This window comes from Ambystoma mexicanum, chromosome 4q (assembly GCF_040938575.1).
Source record: "Ambystoma mexicanum isolate Mex_15411 chromosome 4q, UKY_AmexF1_1, whole genome shotgun sequence".
Classification (NCBI taxonomy): Eukaryota; Metazoa; Chordata; class Amphibia; order Caudata; family Ambystomatidae; genus Ambystoma; species Ambystoma mexicanum.
Window position 1 is genome coordinate 816,973,746 of NC_090928.1, and position 21,123 is coordinate 816,994,868.

Consider the following 21,123-nt stretch of genomic DNA (forward strand, 5'->3'; position numbering starts at 1 on the left):
ATAGGATGGCTTTTTGGGACACCTAGGCTCCACCTGATCTCACGGGGCAGTCTCATAAATGGGACATCATCCAGGTAGAGATGAAGCTAAGAGAAAAGGGGACATAGCAGATTGAATGTTAAAGTTCATCATGTGTAAGAAGAGTCTGGATTGAGAAATGAGCCTCTTGTGAAATTCAATGAAATGTAAATACATGCTTATATAAGTGTGATAATGCTGCCACAGATTACATGGGAAGCATGAAAGCAGTGAAGAAGTTAAGTTGGCAATACACATTATGCCCTCGGGAAACTCTCCTGGGATACAGAGCAGCTTGTTTTTAGAAAACTGTGAGATTTCATCACACCCTCAAGCTGACAGGAACAAGCAAAACACTGTGGACTGGGATATGGTCCCAACTATTAAACAGTTATATTTCCATTATCCCCAAGGAAGGACACAATTCCAGAATTTTACGTTTGAACATTTACATCAAATTGGTTAGCATTCTGAAATTAGAAATCTTAATGCATTAGTACATTTTGACTATGTGGGGGGTTTTGATTGGATATTGATCTTAAAACCCTCCACCTTAGCCATTGTGTTTGAATGTGTGGAAGGAAAAGAAAGATGAACCCGCTTTTCTTTCACTTGAGAATGGAAATATTTTTGACTAGGTTCACTCTAATTTCTTGAAAGGTAAAATGAAGTGGAAATGAGACAAAACTGAATCAAATAGATGGTAGGTGTGAACATAGAACTGAAAGTCAAGGTGTTACTGAAGTAAGCTCAAAATCATCCTCTGTGCTTGGGCTCTGATGAATGAGAGGAGGTGTCCCCTCCCGGCCTTTCCATTCATAGACATGAAGCCATTAGCTACTTCCATTCATAGAACCTCCTCCCTCAACAATGATATTGCCATTGTAGGAACTAAGGATGTACCGAATTTCAACTTTGAGCAAATAACGGTCGAATTCCAGCTGAAAATTAGATTTTTGGCTTCGGATGAATGCTTAATTAATTATCACACGAAGCTGAATAGTTTCACCTACCAAATACATAAAGTACTGCTTTGACTGTGTGGATGCAACCATGTAAGCATATCATGGTTATCCTTTAAAGGGATCATTAAACAAATGCTGCTGTCACTTTTTTGATAGATTATAGGCAGAGAAGAAATGTGAAAGTGCGAACAAAGTCTAAGCTCTTCATGTGCTGGCAGGCAGACTTCATTTGGTGGTTTGGTGGGAGGGGTGAGCTGAAACTCTCAATATTTTGAATTCCCAGTGAGATGTGCCTGGTCTCCATTTTATTTTTCAGTTAAAAACCATTGAGCTGGAACAATAGTTTACAAAGTCACTGTTGAAAATGATTTCTTGATGACTTGTGAGTAATGTGAATGTTACAGGTTCCAATCCCAAAAATTCCCAAACCAAGTTAATTTAATGAACTGAATTAATATAGCTGCTGCAGAGATCCCAGGAAGTTCCAAACCCTCACTAAAATAGCTCTACGGTAGCGTAGGAGTAGGGGCAGTCCACAGTTATAAAGCAAGTAAGATGGGTCAGTTGGAAGTGTGCCTGTAATATCAAAATATAGGTTACAATTATTTCTCTCCAACTTTCTCATGTTGCCAAATTAATGCTTTTGAATTGGGTAAAAGTGACAGATGTTACTAAAGAACAGGTGTATCCAATAGAGTGAGAGTTTTAAAACATATATATTTTTAACCAAAATGCCCTAGTCTGTGGCAGTAGAAATATTCCCCCAAACTTAGAGAGTTAAAAAAGAGAGATATGTGTATAATGAAGAAGAGGAAATACATGTTTACAATTTAGAAACAGTGGACTAAATTGATGTACAATTGAAGCAATTAAGTAAAATAAACATACACATGCCAATTATATATCTGAAAATCAGCACTGTACCTTCCCTATAGTGTCAGGCAATAACCATGAAGGACTCAGCATTCTCTATATAATTTTTGTCTGATTGCATGCATGCATATTATATATTTGGTCTAGTCTTAGTTACTTGGGCCCTGCCCAACAAGTGCACCTATGAATGCACACAAACACAAACTGTGCTGTTATTCAAATGTTTATTTTCTATAATGTATTCCTTTTATGGTTTGCACAAACATCTTCTGTACACAACAAATAAGATAAATGCAATAAAGAATGGATGTACATATTTGCAGAGTGTTTCTCTTGTCTACATACATTTATTTATTATAAAGGCAACTATTCGGCTCTGGCCGAATACTTGTACAACTATTTGGTATTCAGCCTAATACTTAAATATACTATTTGGTACACCCCTAGTAGGACAGACTATGCCAACATTATCCTTTTCTCCAGCAATTAAAACAAATCACTGAGATATTCTGAAGAATCTTCCAAAGTAATGATAACTTTCAAGGATAATAATTGGCCAGCAAAAATTGATTCTTGTGCCCTTGCGACTGGACACAGATATAAAGTGAAGACAGCCTACTCAGATGTCCTTTGAGATAACTTACAGTAAAATGACATTTCAGGGAGGAGTGAAATTCTGCTTATAAATATTGATTGCATACTTTAAACTTCACTGTGCACTGCAGGCAAATTAAGGAGGCCTTGAGGTGATGCATGACTGTAACATTGTAATAGATGGGTAAAATATATAGCATACACTTATCCTTCTGCCCAGCCCATTAGTTCTCTTCATTTTGTTGCCAATTACCATTCCTAGAAGCCATTTCAGAGAAGTAAACAACACACATGTTTGTTGTATACAGCATGGGGAAAGCAGAACCACTTTATATACCATAGGTTATTGTAACCTTACAGCAAGTGAGCTGGCCTTCCAGACTTTAGGAGTTACTATAAATGGAGATGGTTGAGTCTCGGTTGCCTATTTATTATTTATTTGTATTGAGGGCAAACAATTGGTTTCACTAAAAAAAGATTGTCTAGCAACCATAATTAGCGTGAAGTTGCTGTAGCCACTTATAGGGTATATTTAAACATCTGGTGATGTAGAATATAAGCAAACTTGTTTTAATATTATGCTTTAATGTGTTTTCGTCAAAATAAACTTTTCACATAAACCAATACAAATTATAAAATAAATGACATAAACAGTAAATACATAGTAAAACAGTAAAATTAACCTAAGATTCACACTTCACAATTTTCATATCATATTTCATATTCCATATTCACATATATGATCATATTTCCGTTACACATCAATTTCATTTATCTTTTTGTGTTTAATTTGCAAAGTACTGGGGCTCAGGGAACAGGACCGTTATGAATTGCTAAATATATGCTCATTGGGCTAGGATGGGGTCAGGTTACTGGTTTCCTCGTGCCCTCATGCCAGACTCCTACTGTTCAAAAGAAGTCCCATATGCAGCATAATGCCAACTGCAAACTGATATCACTCACAACCAAACCATACATACATACATACATACATACATACATACATACACAAAAAACAAAACATAAATACTAGTAGTGCACCATGGTTACGTATCAATGTAAACCCAACACATATTACTTTGTTCTTTCTAAACAAAAGACAGTGCACAAAATGCACATTAATCCAAATGAAATATGAACATATTTTAAAAATGTTCTAATCATATCAACTTCAATTTTGGCTACAAGGGCATATATGATCTTATTGCCTCACCTTCTTCAGGGCATGTAAAGGGCATGTAAAGGGTCTGCAAGTGACAAATATCTACAAAAACATATATAAAGAACATGAGTTGCCATTAAAAATAAATACAATCTGTAAATAGCTGCAATTATATTAAATACCTATGCATTATTCCAGTCATTTTTCAATTTAATTAAGGACCAAAGGCTTCTTCCATTTAGGTTCCATCTGACCAGCAATGCTGAAAAGTTAATAAAAACGTGTTTGCAGTAGCTTTTCTACAACCTGTGACAACGGCAAATGTGAATCACAATAAGTACTCTTGTGGTCTGCCCAAACTATATCTTAGAATAATAGAGCAAACTTCCCTGACATCTCACGGGGATGGTTATTTCATGCAGACGTACTAGATGTTTCCCCGCTATTGCCTTGAACAACTCCTCCTGTGCAAATAATTCAATGAAAAAAGTTGAATAGTGGGGCATTTGAAATGTTTGTTTATACATATCTAAAGTGCAGTCTAGGAGTCTATATACATTGTCACGGTGATGCTTGCATATTGCACACATTTCAAAAGGGGTAACAAGCAGTTACCTAAGCAGTCTTGATAATCTCTTACTTCTTATTTGGCTATAATTGCGAGCAAGTCAAGTACTGTATTTCCTGTTTTTTTACTTGAAGCATACGTCAAACATTCACATCCACACAGCTAGACTGATCGTGTTAATATGTTAAAAATGTCTAACTCATGGCCATCTTTAATAGAGACTGTTTGTATTGTGCGGGTAGCAAGAGTGAAAAAAAGTATTGAAATCGTTCTCGCCTGAAGGACTAGAATGTTCGTACATCTTGAAAACACTCTACTCTGGCGACCAACTTCCATAGCAACCTGTACATAGCCTTACATGTACATGGAAGAAAGACTATGCTATGTGTAGAGTTATAAATACACATGTGCTAACAATGTCGGTTAACAGCCAGATTTACAGCAAAATAGGAGGTCCAGATCACCTTATAAAACTAATAAAAAATAAAATGTGCAATTGCCCGATTATTCCAGAGAAGCATGATTGAATCTATTTGAATATAAATCTATAGCTCCCAATGTTCAAAAATGGTTAACTTGATTCAGAGTCGAGAGGGGAAACAACTTTCCATCCAGTGGGTAACTATGGACATGAATTCCAATAGCACCCTTGGCAAAGCAATGATGGTTATCAAAGCTGATTCCAAAGATCACAATTTGTAAGCTCGAAGTGAAAGTTGGATTACTGGATAACCAGCCACTAAAAATGAGTGAATATTCAGACATTTAAAACTTGCTCACAAAGTGCTGTAGTTTCAAAGGAGACCCATTACCTGGGTTCCTAACATAGTTTGGGTTCAACTCAGTGGTACTCCCCACTGTATATCCTCGTTCAAGCCTGTCTCGTGAGACTTCAAATGGTAAATCCATTTCTGCTCCAAACAATGCAATCTACTCAAACTGGAAAAATTGTGATGATCTGGTTTAATTAAATCTGTAACCAACCATTATAATGATCACATTTTTTATACATTTCAATACCTTAAACACCTCATTTTTTACACCATACAAGTGTGGTATATGCGCAATTTTGTATTGTGTGACAAATTCAAACAGAATAGGAAAGCACCAAGAATTGCACAGAATTACACTTATGGCAATGCTCTTAATTCAGACTTACATGGCTGGATAATTTCAAACACAAACTTGAATGTCGTCAGATAATGTATATGACCACTTCACCTTTCCTATATTTGTGTTATATTTCTGTCTACAGGTGAATTTAGTCATCTCATCGTTCCCCTCCACTTGTCTGCACATCCACTCTTTCATATATCTAAATGCATTCTACCTATACTCACTGTCCTCTCTCATGTTTGTCTGTCTCAGGATTCATTATTTCAAAATATATCATTTGTCTTTTTACCCAGACTTGGTTGAATATTTGTAACCCATTCAGTTAAATGGTCAAACCTGCATAGGAATAGCCAAATGCCCAAAGGTGTCATGATACACGGTTTGAGAAATCTGGTATCTTTCGAAAGGTATTGACAAGAATTCCAAATGCTTATACTGACACTCATTCAACACTGTCCGAATCACATAGCTTTTCTTAAAATATATATACTCTAGATACTCTCGGGGTGTGGGGGCTCTGCGCCTCTCCACAGGCCAACTGTTGGCCTGCATGCACCATTCACACTCAAAAATATGGAACAACATGAAATAAAGAGGATAGCTTGCAGAGGATGCCTAACCGCAGTGAGAGGTTGCAGTTAATGAAAGGCACATGATGTCTGCGGCCCCACTGATTTTCATAAACCTTTGACAATCCATCTAAGGACCATCCATCACGTTTAGTGAGGCAACATCTGCCCCAGCCTCTGCTATATCTATATTTATACTCCCATAATGCTAGGTCTCCAAACAGCCACCTCCCAACAGTATTTACCTTTCCATCCAAACCCCACTTAGGCCACACCATTTATCTTTTTGCCGGAATCATTGTTCTATTAAAAACATTTTGTATCTTCTGGCCCCACTTATATTTTCACATGATCCCATCATTAGCACACACTTCTGAGTGACCCCTTTTCCCTACCAATCTTTTTCATCCTTTCTTTTCTCACACCACAAGGTGCATCCTCTCTCTTATTTGACTGCCTTCTTCTGTGCATCTCTTCCATTCTTTCCCCCTCTAACACTAATGTCACATCTCCTATTTCATGCATGTGGCCCAGCATGTTCTGTCATGATTTGGGTCTGGCTGCTTTTTTCCCACAGCCCTGCTCCTCCCCTCGCTTCCTTTCTATCTCTCACCCTAAATGTGATCGTTCTTGCAATCCATGCCCACAGCAACAGCAACTGGGATCTGTACACTTTCTTCTTTGTCTACTACCCTCATGGATGGGAACATAACCACCATTCCATATACAGCTACAGAGTTTGCTTTTCTTTAGTTTCATGCTTTCATCTTTGAGAGTATGTTGTGCGAGAACATTTGATAATTGCTGTACTGTGTGTGGAGATGGGCAGAGCCTCTGCATGATGGTCCACAGAGGTTCATATGTATGCATTTCGAATATTTGAAATATATATGTACACTCATCAGTGATGGCTTCAATGACATTTGTAATGCCCTCTTTGATGTCCTGGGTGTTAGTCTTAGCAGTGCACGGTGGTGGCACAAGTTGTGGTTTCTTAGCCTACCATAACTGACAAATGTCAAGGGGTTTTCGGTTTTACTTGTAACCATAACATTTACCAAGGTTTTATCACTGACTTTCATAGGTTTTTATTAGTGCAACTTAACATAACGTCCCTTTAAAGAAGTGTTTTCTGTGAATATATATATATATATATATATATATATATATATATATATATATATATGTACAAACACATATATATATATATATATATATATATATATATATATATATATATATATATATATATATATATATATATACCCTCCACCTAGATGGGATTATGGCCTGGGTTCTCTGCTACTTGATGACTGCTATCAAAGGTAAGAAGTACCCATTTGCATGCTATAGAATTTATTACACGCACTTTCAGGACCTTCAGGATGTAGGATGTTTATTTTTAATAATCTCTGAGAGATGGAAGACATTAAGGCCTACCCTTTGGCTATCATATTCTATCCTTGCCTCTCACTCTCTTTCACACACACACTCACACACTCACGCAACCGCCAACATTGCCTTCATTTTTCTCATTCGTTCTCTGTGCAGTTCATCAGGTAGGTGGATCCAAACTAGTTTTCCCCTTAAACTGTTTGACATGCAAACGTGTTCGATTAAAATCTGCAAAACATAATGCTACCTCACATTTAATTTCTTTTTCTAATATTTCAAAAATATGGGTTGGTTTATGGTATGTTGGTGCAAATGCATTGCAGTGACTGTAAACCTGTTTTTACTGTGTGCAACATACGCAAACTACATCATTCCGTGACATCATTTCAATAAAGAGTGCACTTGCTGGAAGTTGCACATGCCTAGTGAAGAGCACCGCCAACGAACGTTGGTTGGAGCTGAAACCCACACTTGGCTTCTCACATTAAATTGCATTACAGCCAGTAAGTGGGGAAAATATTTGAGGGGTGGGGCTCTCATTTTGGGGTGTGGCTTGCATGATGGGCACAGTCTAAAACTTGATAGGCGTGACCTAAAGACCATTAAAGTATAACAAATAAAATTGTCTTTTCATTATTTATTGGACCCTTATCTGGGGTCATTGACAAATGTTTAGGTGCTAAGGTACATTAGCTTGTGGATTTGCATCCCAGTACAAAGGTTGTGCAAGACAACCCTTCAAATCTACCCACCATCTCCATGAATAATGAGGGCTAAGAACTACCTCCTCCATAAATAATGAGAGTTACGAAAATAAATATCTACTGCCCCAATTCGAAGACACTCCATTACCTGCACAAGCACTGCAGCCACACACTGACATACATACCAGTGCAATCACTAATTGTACCAATACAAATGTAACTCCCGTTTGTTTTCCTTTTCTAGCGGTTTTGTCATCTATCGTCATGTTGGGCCTTCGTACTTCCCAAGCTTTGATAGTTAAGAATTATATCAGTTGCATTTTCGCTCTCAGCACTGTGATGGTGCGGGCAATTGTCAAATGGGTTGTACACCCAGCTGTTATTTGGAGCACACGCATACACACAAATCCGAAGGAGGAGTTGGAACCTTCACATCCTGCCTGTTTGAGTGTGTCCACAATCCCCAGTCAACCTCTCCTCCCACCCCATAATATGGGAAACAATAACCTGAAGCCAGCCTCTCTGCCATGAGCCAGCAATAATGCTGCATCGCAGCAGATAGGCCAGTTGCCAAAGGACTGAAACCAGGCCACAGCCAAAGCCCAACCACTGCTCATGAAAGGATCAGTGGATACCAACAGACAGGAGCAGAGACAGAGTGCCTTAGCTGACATTTTGGTATGGTGATGGGCCATGAAAATGGGCCCACTCGATAGAGCTGCAAGTATGGGGGCAGGTAAACACAACCTTCCATCGGTGGCAGGCCTCAAGAAGTACATATCTGAGGTCTAACAGAACCAAACTACAAGAGCATGGTCCAAAAACTAAAAACCATCCCAAAGTCTCTCCATAACGCTCAAAACCACTCTCGAAAAGCAAAAACACATACATAATTGTCCAATAAAGCTTCACATAATTTGTAGCTTTTTATTTTAGAAAGTGGTTCCAACTTTGGCAGATTTCGTTTTTATTAATATATTGATTGGGTATTTATACTGCGTGTGTACACAAGTGTTTCGAGGAGCAACAATATAAGAGGGTGGGGAACAGCGAGGACAAAACACCAATGATCCTACTAAACCTTGGGACACCAAGTGCAGGGGTAGACTGGATTTGGGGGGCCTTGGGCCCTGTAAAACGCTGAAGGACACAGGCAGTCAGTCATGAAGCAGACAGGGACATTAGCAGGGGAGAGGAGAGGGAAGGAAGAAGAGAAAAGGAAGGTCTTCAGAAGCTTCTGGATCTTAAGGAGATCGAGCTCATGTCTGAGAGGGGCAGGGCGGCCATTCCAGAGGGAGCCACCTGCGGAGGAGAGAGCTATACCCCCACTCTCTGCTTGAAAAGCTGTCTAATCTGCAGAGAGTTAGAGCTAGATGACCAAAGCACTCTAGCAGGGAGGTAGCAGGGAGGTATTATCTCAGTCCTGCCAGTGTTTCAGAAAGCTGAACCTCAGATGTTTGGCCACTGTCGCTGGCCCCCTTGCGGGGCCCAGCGCGGGTTGTCATGAATCTGGGGGTAAAAATATCATCACCATTAGCCATGGAGATCCAGATTAACACCATCAGTGGTATGGGCTTCTATAAACTTAAAATTTAAGCAGCTTAGGAAGGTCCAACCTTTCATCCCTGAGGCCTCCATGCTCAAGTAGTAGCAACCTGTCTTAATGGCAGTATTAGTATTGACTATTATATGCCACCTATCTCTCCCAACCGACATATCATATCCATCGCTTACAGGTCCTCCAAAATGTGCCTGTCTGCCGGGTCAGAGGTATTCCCTTTGGCCATCATGTTACAGCGGGACAGTGGGCCTTGCATTGGCTGCCTGTTCCAGCGCAAATTCTATTTAAGACCGTGGGCATCATTCACCATTCCATAAGTGGGAAGCCATTCAGAACACAATTCAATGCTACTGTCCGGGGCGTTTGCTCTGATCTTCTGACGCGGTACTATTGAATATACCTAGTTAACGCAGAGATTGAGTGGGAGGCAAAGCATTCTCTATCACTAGCCAGAACTCTAGAACACCCTTCTGGTGGCGCGAGGGCACACACAAATGTAATTGTTCAAATGCAGGTTGAAAACCCACCTCTTTGCCTAAACTGTCTCCTCTCTTTCTGTATCTTCATTGCGAAATGACGCTTTGGTGACAGTGTGCATTACAAATATTTTGATTGATTGATTGATTGATTGAGCGTTGGATGTAGAGGGGTCCCAGGCCCCAGAAAGCCTTGTGAATGATGCAGAGGGTCTTCACCTTGATCCGTACAGAAACTGAGTGCCAGTGGAAAGATTGTAGAGCTGGAGAGATGAGGTCATTGGGCTTGAGGCCAAGGATAAGTCTTGCCATCCTATTCTGGATTAGTTGAGGAGGCAAAGGGAGGAGTTAGGCAGATTAAGGAAGAGGATGTTGCAGTAGTCCAGCATGGAGAGGACCAGAGCTCTGGAGTCACTGAGTTTCTGGGGGAAGGGAGAATGCCTGAGGAGGTGCAGCTGAAAGTGGGCCTTCTTGCCAAGGTCTGTGATGTAAGGAGAGAAGGAGAGAGAGGAGTTGAAGATGACACATGGGAGGGTGAGGGGAGTGGGCCAATGGAGGGTGCCCAGAGTGTGGGAGGGAAATAGGGAGCAGGGGTCCCAATGAGAAGGATCTCTGTCTTACTGGAATTAAGTCAGTGATCGTTAGCAGTTCACCTTGCCTGAAACATAATAAGTTAGAGGAGATACAGTAACCTGCCTAGCACCCTAATTTTGTTTAGGTGGGTGGGGCAGACTGGAATTTTAACCCAGGTCTTCTGCCTCCACAGTCCAGTTCTCTGCAATATGTGCTAGTGCGCCAAATCCAAGTCAGCCTAAGTAAAAGTTTGATTGGCATATAGGCTACCACAAACACAGCTCTGCTTCAATCCTTACTGATATGGCCAGGCAGCAGGCAGCCTCTGAAGGCGAGAGCATGCAAGTCTGCAATCCATTGACAGACATCTTGAAAGCAAACTCCATATGTTGGCCAGAACATCAGCATCTAATCTGGTTAGGCCTGTGCTCAGGGATACCGGCTGCTCGCAGCCTACACAAGGCTCTTGAGCAAATGGACAGCTGCTACTCTGCAGCCAGAATAGCAAGATATGCGGCAGGCTGAGTCTTTTAGGGCAAGGACGGGAAGATCCTTCAGGGCGACTCTGCCTCCTATAACACAGACTGTAATGTGTTGCCCAAGAGTTTTGGGTTTCACACAAAGGACCCGGCACAATGATTCCAGGCTTTTAATTTCACACTTTGGAAGGGAAAGAAGGGAAAAATGTCACTTATCTTGCCGTAGTTGTGGCTTCTCGTCAGGTGTGCCATCCTGATCGTCGCAGGCAGAGGATCAGACTCCCGTGCAACAGGTGAGTGAGGCAGACCGAAATGACACACCCTTTTCGCGCAAGGAAGTTGCCTTTTGGTGACGCTTTACTTCCTGAAGCTGTGATTGGCAGAAGTGCCAGCCACAGCGTTGAACAAACTGAAACTTCCTCTCATGACCCGAGAGGTAGTAGAAGTGTATGCGATGCTGTGTCTGGCACTTCTGTCACTCACAGCTGTCTTTCATCATGGCAGCGGGATAATGTCCCCATTGCGGCTCTGGCGGGATAATGCACTGCCATAGTGTGCTCTGACTGGGGGGCCCTGGCTGAGCCCCACTTTTTGGAAACTGCTGGGGCTTGTCCCCAGCTGGCCCCAGCCAACTTAAATCCCTGATTACAGCAGGACCTAGTTTACACGCCCTTGAGCAGCATAGACAGGTGTTTGACCACCGTCTTTCTTGTACACCGGCAACTACGTATCATAATGCCTCTCTCTGCCCATCAAAAATCACACCAATAAAAAGCGCATAATTCAAATTGCTTTTTGGGATGCAACATTAAGAAAAGGGTACTTTTATACTGAAAATGTCGACTTAAAACTTTCAGACAAAATAAAGTCAGTTTTGCAAACGCTTTCGTGACTCACGCACTGCAAATAGGTAGCAGTGTTTTCTTGCAGCACCTGCTCAAAACTTGCTTGTGTTGTGGCCACACAAACAAACATAACTCTTTCTTCATTGCAACACACAATGCATACGCATTGGCCTTGCATATGAAAAGCAGAGAAATCTGCAAGGGACTTGCATGCTGTAATGACGTAAAGATAAACATGACTTTGTGCGTCCAGAAACAGAGGAGAAAACATAAACAAAAGAAGAACATAAGAAAACATGATCATTTTTTGAGCTCCTCCCGTTAAAAAAGCTTTCATAAATTTTCCTTGTGGATAAAAATATAAAGGTCGAGAAATTGACATCAGTGTCCATATGTGATATGCATGTGGTCAGAAGGATACTTGATTTATAAATGAGGAGAAGGATATTTGATTTTTAAAATGACCAATAATGAGTCATACACATCCTTGCACAAATGACCAGTGCCACGCCCTGCTGAGTTAAATGGAAGTACAATAAGTAGCACAAAAAGTCATTGATTTTGTTTTGACCTTCCTTGAGTTGGAGCAGAGTTGGAGCAGCTATGGGTTTATAGTGGGGATATTGTTTGTTGAAACCAGGCCACTCGTGCTACGTTGCAGTTATGTATTGCACAAGGCTTCACAGAGCATATTTAAGGAAAACCAATCCTGGCTAGGTTATCTGTTTAATAACATAAAAAGGGGTTTTGCGTTGGGGAGGACAGTGATCTAGTTTTCAGATTCACAAAGTTACAGGTCCCTCTACTCAGTGCTTCTATCTATCTATGTTTGTTTTTATATAGCGCTTTATCGCCCATCGGCCTCAGAGCGCTTACCAAACACAGACAAACGTAGTACGTAAAACATTAATGCAGCCGGGTTCTGGTATTCTAAGAGCTGAGGAGGGGTGAAAGTTGGTTAAACTGTTCCTTCATCAAACAGCCAGGTCTTAAGTTGTTTCCTAAACATAACAAGAGATATGCAGTTTTTAATGGGGAGCGGAAGGGTGTTCCAGACCATAGGTGCCCACTTACTGTTGCCCACGTTATCCCCATGAGCGGACTGGCCAGAATCGGGCTCCAGTCCACTTCATAAGCTTTTAGAATAGCCCCTTGCATTCACTCGTCATGAGCAGTGCCCCACTGCTAAACTGACAGCGTCACCAGGTAAAGCACTGGTGTTCTCTCTCAAACACATTATTCAGTGTGCAAGGGAAATGCTAAACAAACATAAGCGATACATGTGTTTCATATCATGCGCCTTGCCAAGCTTCACAAACTGGCGTTACTGTGAAGGCATGTTATTACCAAACCCAGAAAGAACACCTGATTTGGCCTTCCTGAGCAGCGGTGAACTGAGAACCAAAGCTGGCCATGCAAATGTTTTTTGAAGTGGCCGCAGGACTGTAAAGTAGGGCTTAGACGTTCTTCCCCCAAGAACCTTTTTTTAAAAACATTGGTCCAAGTCATGCCTTTTAATCAGATTGTCGCTATTATACGATTAGAAAAAAGTAAGTAAATTTAAAAGAACATTGGCCTAAAAGATTTGATAAGGTTGAGGAATATCTTACTGGAGGCTTTCTAACTAAATCTTAACTTCAAATGGATTTGGCGGGAGGAGGAGCGATGGAAGAAAGGAGCTATTGCGGATTGAAGAAAGGGTAAGAGGAGCTGAAAAACAGGCTAACCACACAAAAGAGGCAAATGTTACAGGGGCAGCAGAAGAGTTCCCGCTACGCTAGTGCACCACTGCTCCTGGGATTCAACATGTTATGTAGAGTGTGAGCTCAGACCTCATCAGCAAGAGCCTTACACAATGCTCCTAGTGTCCTGCAGGGGAACACAATCCCAGTAGATGTGGCTAACTAGTGCTCAGCTCTCTATTTTCACTGCTGACTATAGTAGGTGGTGGTGCAGCAGAAAGACTCACTGTCCATTTTGGTATGCTAATGTGTGTTTGTAATTGTTTTGCCTCTGTTGAAGCAGACCGTGGCTTGTGAGGGAAGGGGGAGGTTGGTGGTCTCATGCAGTCAGGCACCCCAAAACAGTCAAGGGACTGATACTGCTCTTTCAATGGGTGAACACCCAACCTGCGTAATGGCCAGGCCAACCCTGCTTGTGGGAACTCTTCTTCAGTAAAAACCTTACATTGCGTCATGCAGGGATGGAACAGGCAGGTTTAGATGGTTTCCTTGCACACCTGTTCTTCTGTTCCTCATCCTACCTTGGTTATGTTGCACTAATGCACCCCCGCCACCCACAACCAACACTCCCCCCTCTCCTTGTGGATGGTAGCTGTGGAACACTTGCATGTTGTGTTTGATGCCTTGCATGACCGAGACATGCAACGGCACGTTCCAGTCTGCATGCTGCTTAATGAATGTTTCTCCTTTTCTCTCCTCCCCTGCCATGCGCTTACAGAAGACAACTATGTCGAAGGTGGGTGCTTTTCTTTTCCTTCACTTTTCCTTAGTTCGCCCTCTCCTTTGTCGCTTACTTGTATGACTAATGCTCCGGTCCGTACGCACGGTAAGTCATTCTCTTTTCTGTTTCTGCCTCAGTGGCTTTGCAGAGCAATATGACTGACTTGAAATTTCAAAAAAGAGCAGACGATAAAACATGGGCTACTATGTTACATGTATAAATTAAACAAATCATATTTAACGCTTAATGTTCGGAATGGTCATGCAAAGCTCTTTTTGTGCAAATTTCAAGATGCAGCATTTGCCTATTTAGCTATTTGCAATATTCTTTCAAGTAGACTATTAATGCATGTGACAATAATACGTTGTCCAGTAGGAATAGATGGTTTTATGTTGCTGGCTCTTCTTAGTGATAATGTTACAGCTCAAGTTTAGTATTATGCATACATTGCTACTGTCACCATGGGCTTATGCAGTAATGAGGAGAGCACATGGAAGAGGTGGGTGAGCATAGCAATGCCAATCATTTCACCCAATCATAAGAGGCCATGGGATCTTGGGGCAATGGTTGGCTTGCCAGAATAATGGTAAGTATTAGGACTGAGGGAACCATTTGCAGGATGTGTTTTATGTGGGCCTTTTCTCCAATGCCCCACTGTGTGTGTCACATTTACACCACCCACCTGCCGATAGCCGTCATCCACTTGTTAGCAGGCGGTTGGAGTGAGCCCACTTTTCAACACACACCTTCCCCAACCCCGTTCCGCAGAGTACTTTCAGTGTAAAAAGAACATATGTCAGGAGTGAAATGAGCACCAAACCTGCCAGCTCTGTCACGATAACGTGTAGTTCTTTTTTTTCTTTTTCTTTTTTTTAAAGATCATAGAAAACTATTGAGTAGACACCTATGAAATGTAACCGTTCATTGCCATTGTCAAAAGTATATAATTTCTTTAGTGGGATCCCAATTCAAAAAAAAAATGTACACCTCACAATCCCTGCTGTAATCACGTGTAGAACACGGAATCAGTCGTGTTAACGTATGTGTATTTTATCACATGATAATACCAATGCATGATTCATAGGAATACATAGATTTCATTTAGAACGTTGGACTAACAGCACCTTAAATGGCAATGATGTATTATTCTAACGAAAACATTATTAATAATAATAAAAATGATAACAATAACAATAATATTAGTAATACGGATACACGATCACGATCATAATAATATGAAGAAATAAGACAAGGTTTGTATATAACAAGAGGACCGTTGACCATCAGTTGCACATGGCACTATTTCATTTAATCTTCTGCTGTCAGTTTGGAATACTTGTGCTTGGATGCCAACCTAACATAAAAGAACAAAGGCACATGGCCAGACGATTCGCAGACAAAATGAATTACAGTAGTGCTGGAATTAACCAACCACAATTCAACATATGTACTAGTTCTCACAAAACATGTTCAATTTTGCTTCGTGTGAATAGGGAACATTTCGCAAGGTAAACCCTTGCTGAGTGCTTTGCTTCGTAGACATTTGCATGCCAACATGATCACTTCACGGTAGGATGACCATCTTCTCGTGATGACACATCAGATGAGCTCTTTTAGCAATGCCCTTAAGTCCATGCTGCCCGCCAGAAATGCACGAATCCGTGCCATAGCAAACAGCAAAACAGTCCTCAGAAATGCACACAAGGTGACAGAGCACCAACACATCATCATCCTAAATCAACAAAGGGAAAACTACTCAGTAAAACCCACCCAGGATTATACAAAGCACAAATCTCTGAATGTTACAGCATATTGTTTTATAAATACATTAAATCGGGGCACACCCTGTTTGCCCAATGAATGCAATATACATCAATACCCATACATAACTAAGGAATGCTTTGAAATAAACACACAAATTAGGACTGATGTTTACGCATTGAAAGGAATGCCTCTGAAAACGCAATTAAACGTCTTGGAGTTCAATTGGGAGTTATCATTGGATAACTGACTGCTGTCCAAAATAGTGTCTTTGAGCGGAATGTCTCTAAGGATGAATTTTAATTTCCAAGTCTGCTGAAATAGGGACTTTTACTATTAGAAGAGGTTGTCAACCACATATAATAGAAAACTATCTGGGAGGTGCTTCAAGGGGTGCCATCCCCAGGCTCTAGTGCAGCAGCCTGGGTTTCCCCCTCAACAGAAGACAGTTCTGTCTAAGCCACGCATGACTGCGGCGGCATCTGCGATGCAGCTGTCATTCTGTAACTGCGCGAGCTGAAGTTAAAGAGAGGCACTTCCCTTTCCCAGCTGTATTCTGAGGTGGAGGCTGAGGATGACGCAGGGACTGAAGTGAAGGCGAGAGAGAGGAGGTTTTGGCATGACTTCTCCAACAAGGCTGCTGTGAGCTTCTAAAAGCAACTCACCATATGAGTTGCTTTTAGAAAGAGGGTAACGTTACTCTCCCTTGCATTCACATCAACCCTGCCTAAAAAAGGCTAACGGTTTGACAGAAGGTAAACATGTATGCCTCCTTTTTGCCCCCTGACAGGAGATGGAAGCTATCTCCGCAAAGGCCTCTCCCTCTTCCACCCCCTTGAGAAACTCCTGAACCTGGGGTGACTTAGGAACTTGGCCGGGAAGAAGCAGAGATCATCTAAAACATAATGTTTGTCATATACATGCAATTGGCTTTTTTCTGAAATTAGTGGCTGCTGCATTTTGTAGTCGCCTATGGGCGTGAGCATTCCAAAGTTCTAGCCAACTCTTGGCATCCAGGATTCGGCCTTTCCCTGCCATTCGTTGCCTGGATATTTGCACTGTGGCGGGTTTCAAAAATTGATCTGAGAAGGAACCACCCCACCCCCACAGCTCCACTCTGCTGGGTGATGCTGCAAGGGGCAGTGAGAGGATGCTCAGAGAAGGCGAGAAGAGGCAGGCACATGGTGATCGTTCAGCCCAGCCAGGATTTAAAGCAAAAACCAGGTAATCAGGCTTGGAATCCATTTGGAATCCTCATTCCGGGTTGGTAGAGCCAATTATTTGATGTTCAAACAGTGTGCTAATTAGGTAACAATCAACAAGTTGGCAGGTTATTTCATTTATTCTTATTTATTTTATCATACAGACTCAGAATGGCCTACCAGTCTTACTCTTGGAACTGAACAAAGTGAGAGCCCTCGTTAAAGGGCACAGTGCTACTGCCAAGGGTTATGGCCACCAATCCAGTAATTAGGAATAAGACAAGGGGAACGATATTGGGGTCAAGGCACATGATCAGGATAATGCAAAGATGTCAGAGGCAAAAGAGGCGGCCCAATAATGCAGAGGGCACTGAAGTCACTAAGGGATGCCGCAAGAAAAGGCTGCAGCACTGCCCAGCAACCATTTTGGAAAGGGACCCAGCTGAAACAATGATGCACATGTAATGGAAACTGAACAAACCTCTAACTGAAGGAGAGATGAGCACTCAGGAAAAGTGGCCCCACAAACAAGTGGAGCTGCTTGCTCCCACCAAAACTTCCTACCTGCTGAAGCAAAGGTAACACCTGAAGTCTAAGGTTCCTGATTGGCTGGTGTTCAGAGGCTGGTTACTGAGGTAGCAAGCGGACGGTTTTCCTAGCTAATTAAAATGTTTATGTTAAATTACATGTGGTGCAAATGACAAATGTGTGTTTTGCCCAATTTGTGTTTCTAAGTGAAATCAAACTCTGTCAATAACTAATCTTCAATTGACCAACTTCAAAATGAAATGTGTCTCGCTGCATTGGAACACACATCCATTGAATGCATCAGCATTCTGCACAGAGAGGAATACAAATCCAAATTAGATGAAGGGATTCACCGACTACAAACCCCAACACAAATCTATACTAGGGCCAGAATTTGCAGCACTTTTAGATTTCTGGAATCAGAAACATGGAAGCATGACCGTGCACGACTATCTATGTTACTACCAGTCAGACGGGCAATTTGTGTGTCAGAAGGGTTAAAACACAATTTGTTTATTTAAAAATATATATATAATTAAATATGGTTCATTCATACACATGTAAAAGCACAACATACATCCTGCACATATTAGAGTAGGGCAGAGATCAAGAAACTTAAACAAGAGTAAAATAAATTTGAGATTTCAGAAAGACCAACAGATATATTTTTGCCTCTGTTTTCAATTTGGGAATAGTTCAGGGATCATGAACTCACCAATAGTAAAACAAAGTTGAGATTTCAAAATAAGCAAACGATATGGCATTTGTAGGTATATTTTAAGGGTGGGGACTGCAAATAGCCAGCAAAGACTAAAAACAATTTGCTGTTTCAGAAGAATTACCAAATATGAAGAGCATTGGGCTGAAAAACATCACATGCAGATTGTTATGGCCAATAGTTGCTGTGCACAGTCTGAGAAATTGATTCGCTTTTTCTATGCAGTTTGATAGGGAACACAACTCAAACTGTTGGAACTTTGCATGTGTAGGGTGCAAACAAGTTTTGCCTTCTACAACCCAGCAATTTTTCTTAAGGCATTTGTTCATTTTAATAGCTGTCCGGCTACTGCGTTGCTTGCATATCCCCATGTTGCACAGTGGTAGAAGTCTGCCAAGAAAAGTAGTTGAATTGTGACTCCAGTGGAGGACGAGGTATGCGTGACGGAGCGAGTTGCAGCACATGCTTCAAGGGGCTTTGGATGGGACAGGTTGACAGCCAAGTAGGTGGAACAGGCAAAGGTATGTCCTCTGTATTGTTTTTCACTAATTTCTCTCAGTTTGGAAACAGTATATATAGCCTTTGTGAAATCAATCACCTCTACTCACAGATCTTAATTCTGCTAGAACCCATCCCTAACGCCTACCTAAGCAGCTCCTGCATCAACAGAGGCCTGCCACTAGTCAAATGCGTGTTGTAATGAATAGAATGTGATACTTTATTACAAAGCCTGGATCCCAAGACTGAACTTCTTTTATCTCTTCCGGTCTGACAGAGTCCTAGGGATGAATAGTCTGCAGTCCTGAAGTCTTGCACAGGACTGCATTGCAGTAGTCCAAGCGGCTAGTCACTAAGACACGGAAAATAACTGCATACTTGCCCAGTGTCTTGAAGAGGCAAATTGAATGTAGCTGCCTGGTGTTAAAATGAAATCCTACAGAAATGGCCTGATCTATACAATGGCATCATCTAAGCATTTGACTTGAGACAACAACTTGACAGGTTTTCAAAAAATCAGGGGGAGAAGGAGTGTCAGGAGATATAATCTCTTAAAGTTAGCAAACCCTCCTCCATCTTCTGATAGTTAAGCTGGAGCTCCATCCATGCTGACATGTCATGCAAGCATTCTGAATGTATGCCTGAATAAAGGCTCTCTTGACACTTCCGACCTGGCCAACTATTGTCCAATTACTGACATCAGTTTCCTGTTCAAAATCTCAGACAACGCCAGTAATTTTTGGAACTATAGCACTTTGTCACCACCTGCAATCTGCTAGTGGTTTACCAGTCAGGGTTTTGCCCTGTGCACAGCACAGAGACTTCCATGCCGGAACTTAAATCAAGTATACTCAACATACTAGACACAGGCAAGGCCAAGCTGATTATATTTTAATGTCTTTCGGCTGGCTTTGAATTGTTGGACCATGACATACTGATGTTGTGTCATGCATCAGACCTTAACCTTCGTCCAGCTAGCTATTAGCTGGTTTCATTCTAGTCTGCGGGGCAGGTTTGCCTCAGTAGTGCTCGGACAGTTTTCATCAAATGATTTTTCGATCAGACAAGGAGTTCCCCATGGGGCATTTTTGTCCACATTGCTATTCAACCTTCACATCAGACCAATTCATGATCTGTTGCATAATTAAAAAAACAAATGTTTTCAAAATTATACCAATGATACCCAACTGCTCTTAATGATGTCTCGCAACATGGCTTCAGAAACTAGCAGGTCAGCCAAAATATTAACACGGTCAGCAATTGGATGAGAGATAACTGGCTTTGCTTAAGTGACCAGAGAACCGGGTTATTGCTACTGGCTGCTCAAAACAAGGTGAAGAAACTGGGAAATGCTTATGACTCTATGTTATTGGTCACGTATTGCTTCCAAATAATGAGGAAGGCTTAGTCATTAGGCATCTACCTCATTTCTGATATGAACATGAATGCTCATGTCTCTGCTACAGTCAGTGTCTGCCATTACGACCGAAACCTGTTACAGTTGATCAAACCCTTCATATTAGATTCCAATGCTGCCACTATTGGACTTCAAGTGGTGCAGAACTCTGCGGTCAGGATTGTGACTAACCTTGCTAGGCAATCTCATATTTCGCCTACATTGGAAAAACTCCCCTGGTTGCCCACTGCAGAATGGACCAGGTTCAAGGCCCTAACCATCATCCATAAATGCCTGCATGGTGAAGCACCAGCCTACCTTAAAGCTGGGCTACTGTGGTACAAGCCTGCCCACTCCCTGCACAACAGCCAGCAGTTACTAACTAACAAGCGCATCATACGTGCTCTTAGTGGGTGGTGGATCATTTCAGTTTCCTGCACCCTCTTTATGGAACGCACTACCCCTCCATGTCAGGCTTGATCTCAATCTGACTTCGTTCCGAATTCTCTGAGTTATTTGTACTGAGCTCTAAGAACCCATCCCCTAATATGCTAACTCTTTCGGAGTTCTGTGCTTTGTTTGCCTTGTCTTTTCATGTTACAGTGCTCTGACACCCACAGGCTTTAGTGTTATATAAATAACTAAATAAATAAATATAA

At 41.5% G+C, this 21,123-nt stretch overlaps 1 protein-coding gene across 22 annotated transcripts in view; it reads left to right on the forward strand.

Moving 5' to 3' along the window:
- The window catches only part of NRXN1 (neurexin 1), a 2,019,102-nt gene that overhangs the window by 299,648 nt on the left and 1,698,331 nt on the right, over nt 1-21,123 (forward strand). For 15 of the 22 annotated variants that reach the window (XM_069608380.1, XM_069608381.1, XM_069608367.1 and 12 more), the window contains exon 3: nt 14,359-14,376. The exons of the other annotated variants lie outside the window; for them this stretch is intronic. In XM_069608380.1, coding sequence (XP_069464481.1) covers nt 14,359-14,376 — 18 coding nt within the window. The remainder of the gene's footprint in view (nt 1-14,358; nt 14,377-21,123) is intronic. 22 annotated transcript variants of the gene reach the window in all.